Here is a 14980-nt window from a genome sequence, read left to right on the forward strand (position 1 = left end):
GAATGACTCAGCATTTGCTATGGAATCTGGTTAATCTGTCTGAAGTTATATGGAAATATGGGGATAAAGAGTAGACAGTTATCCCAATTAACTACGGATGCTGATTTTGTGATTAAAAAGTAAACAAGAAGTCTCTTGACATTCTGATGTAATTTTCACTTGAAGAATCATAACAACTTTGGCAAGACAAATTTAGAAACCACCAACACTAACACCACGAAACTAAGATATAAAAGCCATTTATTCAAAAAAATGTGGTGGTGTCAAATCACATACACAAGCCAATATTGAGCTACAAACACAGACCAAACAGTTCTATAAACAGAAACTGGAGTGTTCATACACCATAGTACCTGAAAAAGACCGTTAATAAAAAGGAGTCCATAAGTATTTCATTTCACTTTTTCTATATGGCTCCTTGCTGAATGTCTTGGCCTAAGTTAGTGTACAATGAGCCAGAGGTAGAGTCCCAAGTAAAGCATCTATGCCTCAGGGCTCCATTAAAAACCTTTATTCTTCTAAACAAAAGGAAAGCCTAGCCTATAGTTTTCTGTATGACACTGAAGTAAAGCCTCTTTACTTGAACAGTATGGCATTCCCAAGCACATTTGGCATTAACCCAGATTGAGACTGTGCTGTGTTGAACCGTCTCAGTTCTCTTCCCCTTCAGACTCCGACTCTAGAAGAGAAAAAAGTAACACACTTCATGTAGGTTCCACAAGGACAGTGATGTGAATAATTCTATAAAAATAAGAAGATATCCTTCTAAAATTCAGATGAAAATTTTCATCACATCTATTACTTCCTAGGAAAGGCTGGCAAATTAAACAGAGTAAACCAGAAACAAACACGCAGCTTCAGAAACGGAGATCATCTCTGCTGCCCTCCACGGTGGAGCTCTTTGTTTACAGATCTGTCCCTAGAATTTTAACCACATCACTATCAATTATTCTGGTCCTCATCTGCAGAGCCATGCAATGCATATCCGAGCCAAGTTTAATAAAGGAGAAGCATTATTTGCTCACTCTCCTAATCTCTATGAGTAGGCTGTACTGCTTTCATCCAGGAAGCACCCTTTAAACTATTTGCTCTGCAAATATCTATCATCATCATCATCATCCAGCCTATCTAGAAAGGCATGTGTGGTGTTACCTTACAGCAGGTATGAAATCTGTACAAACAAGATTATTATGATTGTATAGCATAAAAGTAATTTTGAAGTAGAGGAAGTAATTTAGGAGTAGGAACATACAGTGTTTTGTCACCTAAAGCTACTTTGCATCATGCTGTATTTCTGTCTCTGTTCACCTGACAGGAAAGGGCTTGCTGCCAATAAATACTACACATTAGATCAGATGTCTCAGAGCAAATTTGGTTTGCATGTTCCTACAGCAACATTTTGTCTCCATTTGTACTGGACTTTGTAATTAAGGACATCTGGCAGAGGGGACATGCAGGAAAGGATAAAAATAAAGAGCAGCAGAAAGGCACACAAGCAGAAGATTAAAAGGGAAAAAAATGCTTAATTAGACCAAGATTGCTAGTCTCAAGTGTGAAAGAAGTTGCCATTTTTATATTCTGCCTGCACATGTGACTTGCTGCAAAGTCTAATCTGCTCCTTGGCATTACTACATATTCCCTCCAAGTTTCTAAAATCAATTACATGAAATGGATGCAAATGAACGGTAATAACGATACCCCTATCTATTACACATAGAATGATCTTTCCAACTGATTTTGAATTCCTTTCAAGGCAAAAAAGATAACTTACTTATTCAGTACAAACCAAAGTAAATTTCTATGCGGAATACAAGAAAAAAAAAAAGCTACAGACTAAAGAAACTAATTCCCCTCCCCAGTAGCTGTTTTAAAGCATTAAATAAAGACCACATATCTTAGCCTGATCATTCAACTAAAGCAATTTCAGCCCAGCAGCACAGGCAGGCTTACGCTATGTTCATGTTGCCAGTATAGATGATAACAGCAGAAAAGGCACTGATACAGAAAACTGTTAGGTTGCGCATGCTAACACTAAGGTACTTCATGCTGTCATCAGTGCAGCGTTTCTCCCTGCAGAACCTGAAAAAATTTGTCTATAGACAAGTGGTACCTCATGACTTAAGGACTTCATAAGGACACCACAAACATTGAAAAGCTGCAATTGTCGTTAGGCTTGAGCATGACTGGAAACAATTTGGAGCAGTCACTCCTGCTGGTTTTGTTCTAAGTCCGCAAACTTCATATGCCTGGTACAACTAAAATCTGTAAAAGTAAATTTGATTTGCGAAGAGACTACTGTATTTCTTTAAATGAGCCCATACCTTCTTCAGCGTTTTGTAGCCACTCCACAAATTTCTTCATCTGGTCAAGAAAAACACTTTTGCCTTTAGCAACATGTGCTTCTTTATACCACTTAAGGATTGCTTCTTCACTCAGAACATCAGCTGAAATACAGATCAGTGTTTGTAAAAAATCAATGTACTTTTCAGAAGATTTTGAACATGAGAGAAGAAAGATTTTTTTTTTAAAGGCAGCATAAAATAAGTTAATATGATTGCAATGAAACAAGCTTTGCATGAATTATATTAGGCTACAACTACAGAATATTTGGTGCATATAACGGATTCCAGATGGAATAAAATATGTAGTGAATTAGGCTTGAAATAAAGTATCAAATATTGTGCTTCTGTAGAGGAGACTTCTCTATTCATCTGGTTTAAATACACCACATAAGATGGTTGGATAAAAAGATCAGTCTGCACATCTTAGAAATTACCACAATAAGAAATGCCATACTTTTTCTTGCTGTTGGATCACAGAACTGTGCAGAGTTCTAGAAATCTGAAGTGACAGACACCTCTTGATTGAACAGTTAAAAAGCAGCCAGTGGGGATTTTTTGCAATCATTTTTCCCTAAAGGTTTTATATTGTTTTTAGCTAATAACTTTTAAGGTCACTATCCAGACCACCCATTTTAAGGGACTGGCTCAGATGGCCAGCAACAGCTGACATTTTTATGTCAAATCATGAAGAACAAAATAGCTGTCAGTAAGGAAAAGTGAAGCCAAGTACAATTCAGAATAAAGAAATAGTAATAAACAGCAAGGACACTTATTGTTTCCAACAGATGCAAATTTAGGTCTAGCAACAGACCTCTAGCCCCAGGAACAAAGCTCCTGTGATCCAGCCAAGCCAAATACCTCAGTAATTGATGACTGTGGAGGCAAAACCTGGGATACACAATGGCATTTTGTCAGTTAGGTAATGCAAGAGGCAAGAACAAAAAAAAGTCAGGCTGTATTTGTTCTATAAAAAGACTAAAGACAGATTTCTACATCTCATTAAAATTTCCATTCTTTTTGTCTTTGAACAAACTATCCTCCCTTGCTCTGCAAAATCAACACATTCATGTCAAGCGCTTCACTATGTCCTTGGCACCATCACACCCATTTGGCATTTGCTTGCCAGAGTACCAACCTTGACCATCACCTTCTGCTTCAGCCTAAAGGTTATAGCAGATGTGGCAGGGAAGGGAAGAAGACAAACTGAAATAAATGACACCAAAACCCCAAAACATCTGATCAAATGAGACAGAGTAGGCATGTTTCACATATGCTGTTGAATAATAAACAGATGGAAGCAACCAGGGATACGTTTGAACTTAATCAAAACTATCCCAAGACATCCAACAGTAACTGAATATGAAGCCCTCCCTGAAAATCTGGAACTTAGTGAGTGTGTGTGACTGGAAGTTACCTTGTTTCTCAGACCCTTTTCCAAAATAAAACCTCTTCTGCTGTTTGCTGCAACTGTCAGTAAGCTGAAAATACAGGGAAAACAGGATGGTGCCGGCTCTGGGCTTTTTTCAGTACATATAACATTGTGCTTAGTGAACCCTTTAAGTGGCACATAAAGCTGTATCTTCCTGAAATCACAACTCACCACAATAAACTTTTTCTCCAGTGTAACAGAAACACTGGAGCTAATCGAGGTTTCAAACATGTTGCATTAAATGCTTTAGCAGCAGCTCAAAGGCATTTTAAATAAATCAGTATTTTCATTTAGCAAACCTGAAAATATTTCACATGGACTCTCATGAAACTGGAGTTTAATCCCTGCATATAAAAAGCTTACGTTCACCACAAAGTCCTGAATTTCACACAACTACATTTCCAGAATTACCCAGGGTGTGACATGTATTATGATCCTTAAGGACAGACAAAATCAGGAGAGGTTTCAGGAAAAAAAATAGTTAAAAAATGAGTAGAGCAACCCCCTTCCAGGGCTCAAGCTAGCTCTTGGGTATTGTAAAGATTTAAAACCACAAAATTACTGTATAGAAGAAGCTGCAGAAGCCCATTGCTGCATTACAGTCCATATTACGATACTGTACAAGGAAGTACCTCCAGGTAGGCACACATCTCGGTCCAAGAGTAACAGAATTGAAGCTTTTTTGGGTGTTTTTTTTTTTTGTTTTGTTTTTTTATTATTATTTTCACACTGTGAGCTTAATGGGTTTGTTGCCAAAGAGGAAGAGGGAACTTCTCCCTCCCTCCCCAAAACCCCAAACCTGATAATAGCAGCATGCAATCACCCTGTGTGCCTTGGAGATTAAAACATTCTCAAGTCAGGTGGATGAAAAATTTGCCTGTATATAACTTCATAGCAATAAGCCTCCTACTCTAACAGAGAAGAACAAAATGCATTCAACTACAAAAAGGACAACTGCAACTCTCATTTCTGAGCAATATCATTTGTAATACATTCATGCCTCCAGTGCTCATAAGAGTTGATATTCTCCTGTCAGCACAGAGATGCTCAATTAAACAATCTTGTAGGACAGGGTGTAGTTAATCATACCTCTAGGTTGCTTTGAAGCAATGGGAACACTGGGGGGGACAGGAGGAGGAAGGGAGTGATTCATTTTATATATATATAGTTATTGCTCATTAAAGTTGATTATAGATATATTTTAACAGCTGAAGCTGAACACTGTGGTTTGTGGGCGTCTGCACATCATTTTCACTGCAGTCCCAGGTGATGTCAGCCTGAGAGAGCTGGTTTTCCTGCAGGTGCAGCCAACTGCCACTCAAACCACCCACGGCCAGAGCCTCCAGGAACATCCCTCATGAAAGAAAGAAGCTGCAGAGCAGAGAGACCGAAGAACCCAGTGTCTTTACTGCAGGGTTAACTAGAAAGTTACTTGAAGTTCAGGTCTCATCTTTGTAGTAAATCACCCAGTTCAAATGAATTTCTGCTTTCAACTCACTGCATAGCCATTGGCAGTGAAGGGAAAAGTACACCCTGTAAGCTGCCAACACAGTCAATCTGGAAAATTCAACTCTATTGCAGCTAACTCAGTTGGGATGAAAGAGCCTTAAGGCAAGGGCTCTTTCAATACAAGGAATGTCACCCACAGTACAGTTACAGTCTTTATGGTATATTTTTTTTTTGCTGGGAAAATTTAGCATCCAGTACCAAAAGAAGGTAATTGAATAATGAAGATATTTAAAGATAATAGTGTTCCAGCAAAAAACAAAACCCGTGTATCAAGTGGAACTTGAAAATTCAGGTCTTGTAAGCACAGGATTCCCACAGTTGTTTGAGAAGACAGTCTTCCTCATTTGCTTACAACATCTCCGTACTGCAGAGCATCTGTGAAGCCTAATTATGCTGCCACAAACCCGAGGACTACTTCAATGTACTTGTGTTTTCTTTTTCCCACTCCCCCCATATTTTGTAAATATTGTCTTGAATTCTAATGCAAAAGTACACAGATACTTTGTGTCTGCTAAGCTTGTTTGCTGTTCAAAGGGTGAAATTCTGATCTTTGTGAAAGGAATACTTATTAATTTCAATAGCATCAAGATTTCACATTTGAAATTTCCAGGTTGGACACAAACTAAAAGAAAGGAGATTCTGAAAGTGAATACAATACATAACATGTAATCCAATGCTTATTTTACCCACAATTAAGGGACACAGTGCAACATGGAATGGACTGAAAAAACGACATACATTACAGTGCCAGCATAACTAGCAAGGAGGCTGAAAAACTCAGTAGATGTCACTCGGGAAAATTCAGTAACTCTTCTTCTACAACTGGGTTTTAGATTATTCATCAAAATGCAGTTGACAGATTTACAATTGCACTGGCTTTAAGTGATAATGAGAGAAGCAACATCACAGCAGGGATCAGTACAGAACTGGATGGCTCATTTTTCTCTATACTGTACCAGGAGCACAAAGATAATAATAATAATTATAATGCCAACAAGTTTTAACTGACTACAGAACTGCTTTTGCAGATTATACCTACAAGCTGGTAAGAAGCTGCTACCACGTAAGGGAAAACAGGGCTTGGGCTTTCACTGGGGGAATGTGGATATTCCTCCCTGTTTAGAGACAGAGAAAAAAAAAAAAAAAAAAAAGAACTACCACAGGCTTTCAGGCCTTCTAGATGTTAATGAACCCATTCCCATTATGTTTAGGTATTTCCATGTAATTCCCAGGGAAGTAATCCCAGGGCTATTTTACAATGGAAACATGGGAAGAATTTAAATGCAGGATGTTGGACACATTGATGAGAGTAGTCATACAACTAAATTTTCAATGCATGGGTGGCATTTGGTGCCTGTCATCACTGATGATTATCTTCATGCCCAGGAAGCACTCCCTCATGATGAATAACGCGCAAATAAGCTGTCCACATTCATGCTGGTAGATAGCTGAATTTCTGTCTACCCATCCACAGATGTCACTATATCTGTCACTAGAAAAAGTTCATTTAGGTACCCTGAAACCTCTCCAGATCCTGTGCAGGTTACACTAGAAGCACAACAGAAAGGAGAACACCTGTTCCTGTTCCCTCACCACCAAGATAGCTAGGAACAGCTTTGGGAGGCTGTTTTCCTTGACTATGAGGAAACAGAAGATATTGTGTCATTAGCAACTTATCTACAATAAAGTGTACGTCTCTAAAAAGACTTGATGGCTTGTTTCTAGTGGGTAGGTATGAACTGGGGAGAAGGGAGACAGTGAGATCCACCAGCACTGAAATGAAGCAGAGGCAGGCAAACAAGGCAGGACTCAGTCCTCACTTTAAGCTGGTATCTTCCTCACACGTCTGGACAAGCTAAAGGGCAGTTAAAGCAAGATAACATCACATGGGAGAAACAGGAACGGGAGGACTAGTGTTCTCAGAATCTTCCCTGGTTAATGCAGTAGCATGTCCTCACCTAACAGACACTGTTTAGCTCCAAAGCTGCCTTAAATAGATGGAGCTCATGAGTTCCTTACAGTGTCCAGTGCTCAGAAGGGCTCTGTATTGGGTTTGTGTGGTGGGGTTTTGGTAGCAGGGAAGGGGCTTCAGGGGTGGCTCCTGTGAGAAGCTGCTAGAAGCTTCCCCAGCTCCAAGATGGACCCACCACTGGCCAAGGCTGAGCCCATCAGTGCCAGTGAATCTGCCTCTGGGATAACACATTTAAGAGGGGGAAAAAAATCTGCTGGGAATCTGCAGCAGAGAGAGGAGTGGGATGTGAGAGAAAAGCTACGCAGACAGCAAGGTCAGTGAAGAGAGGTGGGGGGAGGTGCGCTGGAGCAGAGATTCCCCTGCAGCCTGTGGAAGGTAATGGTAGAACAGAGATCCACCTGCAGCCCGTGGAGGACTCCAGGCCGGAGCAGGTGGCTGTGCCCAGAGGAGGCCGTGACTCCGTGAGAAGCCTGTGCTGGAGCAGTCTGATCCTGAAGGACTGCACCCCGAGAAAGGGACCCACGCTAGAGCAGTTTGTGGAGAACTGCAGCCCATGGGAAAGACTCATTTGGAGTAATTTGTGGAGGACTCTCCTGTGGGAGGGACTCCACGCTGGAGCAGGGGAAGAGCATGAGGAGCCCTCTCCCTGAGGAGGAAGGAGCGGCAGAGACAGTGTGTGATGAACTGACCACAACCCCCATTCCCTATCCCCTGTGCCCATGCAGGGGAAGAGGTAGAAAAATCAGGAATTAAGTTTTTGAGCCTGGGAAGAAGGGAGGGGTAGGGAGAAGATGTTTTTAAGATTTGGTTTTACTTCTCATTATCCTACTCTGATTTGATTGGTAACAAATTAAATTGATTATTTTTTCCGCAAGCCGAGTCTGTTTTGCCCATAACCATAATCGGTGAGTGATCACTCCCTGTCTTTGTCTCCACGCACTAGGTTTTACATTTTTCCTTCCGATTCTCCTCCCCTCACATCCTGTGGGGGGGAGGCAGGGGAGGAGAGGTGTGAGCAAGCGGCTGTGTGCTGCTCTGTTGCCAGCTAGGCCTAAACTATGACAGGTCCTGTGGTCAGTGGCCGTTAAGTCAGGCTAGTAATTGCTAGTAGGCAGCAGTAAGTCTGCCAAATGGGGCAGATCCAAGTTTAGGCTAAATGGGGGCAGGAAGGGCTGGCAGCTATGCCGTCGCGTGACTGCATCAGATGGCAGAGAGGCAGGTGCTCCGGCACACCTGCCTGAAATACTCCAGGCAGGAATACAGGCTTGGTGACTATCGCACCCATTGGACAGGCTGAAATTACTGCTTCCAGCGACAGGCCATACAGTACCTCCACTCTTTTAGACCTCATGTGAATCCTAAACCTGTAGTGCTGAGGCTAAAGTCTTCTCACCCTTCCCAACAGGCCTGCCTGGCTACATTTCCAGAGTCAGAACAAGAGCATGTGGGACAAGTGGAATAGATGGGAACTGTGTTCTTGGAGCATGTTAAGTTTAATGTACAATTTAGTGATTTATTTTCTTTTTTTAAAATACTTTGGAATGTCAGGGTTGCTCTTGCAGGCTAACACAGTAATGAATTTTTCAAAAATTTTGAAGGGAATCCTACTATTTCTGGTTTAACCATCACTTATGGTCTGTGTGCACAGCAATTGTAGTGCTCATTCACCATGTCTAAAATAAATTTTCTCTTCCACAAAAACCTGAATGAAGTGCTTGCTGCAGGTTGCAGTTTCAAGTTTGTCCTCAGTCATTAATAGTGTTTACAAATTGTAGAATGTGAGGGCAGAGGGAGAAGGTATATTGCTTTTTCATTTGATCACTGAGGCCAAGCTATGTTGACACAAGGATGGAAATAAATCCACGATTCACTTAATTCTGCCTTCTGAAGCCACGAAATTATTTTAACAATCTGAACTTGTTTGCCTTGAACATGTACCTGGACATAACAGGATGAACAAAGATCAATACTGGGTTTCTACTCCTGCTGATTTTTCTCCTTCAACTATTTATAGCAAGAGTGTCAGAACAAACTGTTTGGCACCCACCCATCACACACAGTGCAAGACCATTAGTCTCTATGACAACCTGGTCAGAATAAACTTGCAAGAAGTCAACTTCACAATAAAAATCTAATCCCTCAAATTATGGCACCTGCAAGAAACTGTCAGAGAAAGGAAAAGGGAAAGAAGAATAAGGAAAGCTCCTTCTGTCAGGGAGGGAATAACAAAAAAAAACACTGAAAACTTTTCCTGCCAAGAGGGTTTGCACTTTCAACATTTCTTAAAACCAAGCTCTAATCTACTTTTTAAAGCTGTCAAGAGTTTAAAGAAATGTCTTCCTATATCTGGTTTTATAGAAGTACCAAACTGCACTTGAACAGACTGTGGACAGTGCTTGGATTCAGCCCATGCTTCTTGGACTCGAGGATAAGTGAAACAGAGAAAGAAAGGCTTGTTTCAGCTTTTTCTGCTGCCATACACCCCTTTGAACTATCAAAGCATAAGGTACTTCTGAGTTCAGCTCCAGCACAATCTTCTCACATATAATACCCAGAGAACATCTGTTTCCTATTACATTGGAGGTGAGTGGTTGGCACAGAGAATCCATGCACAGTATACAACAGTGGATATAGACTTTTACCTTTATAAAAGAGTACCACTATCTTCTGAAAGGCTTTCATGAAGTGGATGTTGTCATAACAGTACTCCTGCACCTTCTGGAGAAGAATCAACTCTGACTGGCCTTGAGTGCTGAACACAGCAAGCAAGGGGGCATATTGCTGAAACGAAGAGAGGGTAAAAAACCACAATGCTTGTCAGTATATACTGAAAATATAAAATAAACAAATAAAGTTTTTAACGTATGTATCATGAATTCCATCCTTGAAAATCTGTTTCACTGAAATCTTAGATTTACTTGCCAACTGCATTCACCTAAACATATACAATGCCTACATATAAATATCCATGAGCTTTTGTAAGATGTGTTACATACTGCTAGCTAAAATTCAATACCACTTTTAGATACTGAATTTTGTTAAATCATTCTATTAAGTCCGTATCTTGGAGTACTACTGTTTGTACACTTCACAAGGTAGCATGCTGCTGATTCAGGAGTGATGCTTTATTGATGTTCATAACGTAACATTTGTCATGAAAATACAAATCTGGGGCTTCACAGGGGTTTAAAAATCCCAGGAAATTGAATTTAAATAAATTAAATTATTCCAGGTTAACTATGATCAAGTGTCATTATTTTTTTTTATCACCATCGAAGTATCATGACAACCTTTGCTTTGGTAAACAGCAATGTTTTCAAAGCACGGCATTAACTGCTAATGTTACTCTGACAAGACAGTAGCAGCACATTTCATTGTCTTTTCCTGGAGTTCTTTAATGTAATAAAAGATAAAGCACTTTCTTTTGTTATGCCACTTTTCTCCTCTTATTTCAGATTTTAAAACTAAAAATGTATGTTAAAGGACCATATCCTAAAAAACTCTTTCCTAATAACTGCAGTGTTTATATCCATCTCTCCAATTTCCTTTCCTCCTAGCCTGTGATGACTCCAGCTAAGACTGCAATCTTAAATTTAAGGTAATATTAAAAGCATTATTCAGAGCTGAAGGGAAGACAAATTACCCTTGATCTTCAAAGGCCATGGCCAAATATACATTAAGGTTACTATTTAAATTATTCTTGCACTGCTCCATTCAGCCTTTCTTCATTGTTTTCAGTAACACTGTCAGTTTGGCATTTTTCAGCTGTATTGGCAATGGCTTGATACAGCAATGTTCTGCTGTGTGAGTTCAGAGCTGCTGATGGATGCGGTCAGGTAACAAACCACCCATCACCAGCAGCACTGATGGCCATGTTCATTTTATGCAACGTGATCCACAGAAAACAGTATTAAAACACATGAAAATCGACTAAAATTTGAAAAGTTGGTCCAGAATGTTTTTTGCAAAATAATTATTAGCTATTAATTTAAAGAAAAGAGAGAGCAAGAAAATCACACAGGAACTGTTAACAAGAGCAGCTAGGCAGGCAGACAGTATCATTACTTTTAATGAAGTTTCTTCCACAAAGTAACTATGAGAAATTACTAGATGTAGGTAACACCAGAGGTTGAGTTTTTCCACTTTTGGCAGGTATAGGCACATCTTTAGAAACAACATTACTGTTTTAGTAAAAGCAGTTCAAAACTTGTGCAGGCTTTGGGTAACTAGACTCCCTTTTTTCCCCTTTTGCCACTTGAAGCATCCAGTTTGTATCTAGGCTAGTTGTAGGGAGGCAGGAGTTGCAGTTTGTTTATTTGACAGCATCAGCAGAACCCACGCCCATCCACAGGTCTGTGAAGTGCTGCTGTGTACAAGCGTGAATTAATTAACAATAATAATAAAAAACACACCTGTCTTCTCAGGTTAGAGGTAAGATACCTTCATTTTGCCACATCTGACTGACTCCCTTGACGTTCTTCTCTCACTCCTCAACTGGTAGAGACTTACATTTATAAGTTTCACAAGTGTATAACTGACTAAGGAATCATAAAATTAGCTTCCTCTCATTGCTGGCTGAGTTGAATGGCATTATTTTCCATTTGCCTCAGGTTAGGTAGCAGTAGGCCAGCAGATGCAATATCACGAAGCTCACACCACAGCCTTGCCTGATGTGCTAACTGTCTGGAGGATTCTCCCCACCCCTGGGGAATGTCTCTTCTCTGCACTGGAGGTGGCCTAGGGGCCAATCCCCAGTGTCACAGGGAGGTTACTGGGACAATGAAGAGCTTATCCTGTCAGATTCAGAGTTTAACAGCTTGCCCTGTCTCCTCCTGAGTTCAGCTGCTGCCAAGTCCTGCCATGCAGACGGCACACATGGCATTTGCTGGTTAATGGCTGCCCATCACTTCCATTAGAAAGTCACCCATTCAGTAAAGCCTGTTAAGAACTGTAAACTAGGTCAATATTCTATGCCTTGATACTTCTTTTCAGGGGTCCCTCGTATACAGCTTACTAAAAGAAATCTAATAAATTCAAGAGACTGATACCCAGATGTCAAAGCTTTGGGAATTGGGCTTTGTGAAAGCTATCTGTGAGGGCCAGCCATACAAGAATAAATCCCACCACCTGCCATGTCCCATGTCAAGTACGTATTTATATGCATCCTGCCTCACACCAGCAGGGCAAAGCAACTCCATGGCTGTTTCAGAGCATGCTGACACACAGGAGGGCACAGGAACTAGGCTCTGTGTCACACTAATAGTGTTAATCTGATTTCTGGAGTTGGCTCACACATTGGGTCAGCTGAGAACCCGAAGAGAAGAATCCAAGAGCTGCCTCTACCTATCCATAGAGGAAGGATGTGAAACAAATTCCGTTCATTGTTGAACACTGAAATGTAAAGAAGCAGCTAGCAATGTCTAAATTTCTATTTCTACTCCTTCTGTTAAAATCTTACCTCTAAGTGCAAATAGTAAACACCCCATACAAATTTATACTCTGTTTTTAGAAAATGGATGTAGCTAGAAAGATGCTTTTCTTATATAAGCAAGATGCCCTACCTAATTTGGTGGGTTTACTTACATAGCTGATGTCTTGGGTCAGTGAGATTCATAGGACTAAGCATCTAATCAACAGTATTTGTGCAAAGACAGTTTATGTTTCCCTTTTCCCAATGTTCAAATATCCCAGGAAGTGTTTGATAATTTGCCCTGCAGTACTAGACAATAAATCTCAATGGATACTCTGTTACAACTCAAAGAAAGATGATCAATTTTTACATCAAAAGAACAAGAAAAAGCAATGTCTCTCCTCCTCCTGGAAACTCTCTCATCCAATGTCTCTCCTCCTCCTGGAAACTCTCTCATCCTTCTACTGCTTTTTGGGTCACTTGAATTTCAAGGCATTCAATTTTACCATCAAAAACTACACAAGATCCCAAGCGACTGCATTTCCAGGATGACTGATACCCCTCTTGGGAAACCAAATTCAAAGGAAAAGACACCCCTAGTAGGAGCTAAACCAATGTGGGAATTCCAAGTACAGAGAGGCATCCAATATGAAGAAAGGAATTCGATCAAGCTTAAGATCCATCTTACCATAAAGAATAAAGTACAGATTGCTGCCATTACAGGGCAAATCTTTGCAGCCCTGGCTGTAAGGAAGTATTCTCTTTCTCACAGTTTATCAGCTTAAAAGGACTAACTGCTGAAAAGCTTCTCTGCCTCTGTTCTCAGTTCCAAGTGTCTTGTACCACACAATTCCTTCAGACATAAATGAGGAATATCAAGCATTGCAATGACTTCAATGCCTCTGCATTGTTTGCAGGTTTTGGGCTTTTTTTCCACTCCAAGGTCATAAAAGTTTTTGCACCAACACACAACTGTGATACTGCAATCTGTCATCACTTAGCAAACTACAGCCCATCTTTCTATGCATTCAGTTCTCTTACCCACAAGGACAGTATCCAGATCAAAGAGTAACCACCCTATACAGTGCACATGCTTGCAAGTCAGCTCCTGGCTTATTAGTTGGCAAGTTGCTGAGTATGCAGCTCCCACAGCCAACATCGGCAACAACCATTTCACGGATTCTGAGCTCAGCGCTCCTGCCTGGATCTAACCAGCTCTGTGCAAAGCCAGCACAGGTGCTGCCTCACCATGCTCCCAAAACTTCTTTGCTTCTGGCAAAGACATTGCAAAGGCAGTTCCTGCAGGCTTACTCATCAGGTCTGAGCAGAGCTGAGTCTCAGCATTCACTTAGCATTGCCCCCAAGGCAAGGAGCCTCTCAGGATCTGGCATGCTGAGAAAGCACATATGCAGAGGTCCTCAGGCTGTGACCACCTCAGTTTGCCCTGGTTCTCTGCACTGCATGCCTCAGGGCATTCAATAATCTGAACTACCTAAATTTTGCATTAATTTCACTAAAGGAGAAGAGACTATACACAAGACACGCCCATGCTTGATGTGATCAGTGTCAGCCCTCAAAAGTATAAACCTCCTGGATTTAAATAGGTAAAAACTTGACAGCTGTACAAAGTATTCTGCTAATTTACTGCAGCCCTTCCCCTCTTCACCCATGCACACACCTTTAGATGTTTGAGGGCTTGCTCTGCAACCAGCTCTTCTTTCTTGTTCCATTCCACAGCATTCATGACACAGGTCCACAGGAGACCAATCACTGCTGGCTCTGGCAGCTCATTTCTTTTCATTTCCTCTTTTACATAAAGCACTACCTGCAGCAGGAAATAAACTGCTGTCTTTAGCAACATTTCCAATCAACCAAAAATGATACTTACTAAATATCTGCAGTCATTTACAAATAACACCATGATATAGAAATAATAAGAAACAAAATTAGAACAAGAATAATAAAAAGGAAGCATTTAGCAGGTGTTTATTTAGCAACATTACTATTACTCCACTACAGGTTTTGTCCCTCCCCTCCAACCTATCAGTTAATGCAGTTAAATGAAATACATTTTCAGGAAGCATAACTGAACAAAACAACAACAAAAAAAAACCCATAATCAGCTGCACTTGTAAATCCAGAGGATGTTTTGTTGCTTTAGTCTTAAGAGCAAACTGATGAATAAATTGAAATAATTTAAAGAAAAACAGAGGAAATGAGGTGCTTATATCTGCTCCCCTGTACCTACTGCTGATTTAAGTCTTCAACTATGATCACACACGCAGAAGTTGTAAAAATACACTCTTTACCTCTTTAAT

At 40.5% G+C, this 14980-nt stretch overlaps 1 protein-coding gene across 2 annotated transcripts in view; it reads right to left on the reverse strand.

Annotated features, from left to right (window-relative positions):
- Positions 1-223: 223 nt before the first annotated feature.
- Positions 224-14980, reverse strand: part of BZW2 (basic leucine zipper and W2 domains 2) — a 41157-nt gene continuing 26400 nt past the window's right edge. Inside the window, exons 8-12 of one of the 2 annotated variants that reach the window (XM_010074366.1) lie at positions 14972-14980; positions 14341-14487; positions 9895-10033; positions 2322-2444; positions 224-679 (exon numbers count right to left, since the gene is read on the reverse strand). The exon at positions 14972-14980 is cut by the window's right edge and continues 165 nt beyond it. In XM_010074366.1, the coding sequence (XP_010072668.1) occupies positions 651-679; positions 2322-2444; positions 9895-10033; positions 14341-14487; positions 14972-14980 (447 nt within the window). In that variant the 3' untranslated portion in view covers positions 224-650. The remainder of the gene's footprint in view (positions 680-2321; positions 2445-9894; positions 10034-14340; positions 14488-14971) is intronic. The other variant, XM_010074365.1, reaches the window with a different exon arrangement.

The sequence above is a fragment of the Pterocles gutturalis genome, unplaced genomic scaffold (genome assembly GCF_000699245.1).
Source record: "Pterocles gutturalis isolate BGI_N339 unplaced genomic scaffold, ASM69924v1 scaffold17797, whole genome shotgun sequence".
NCBI classification, from domain to species: Eukaryota; Metazoa; Chordata; class Aves; order Pterocliformes; family Pteroclidae; genus Pterocles; species Pterocles gutturalis.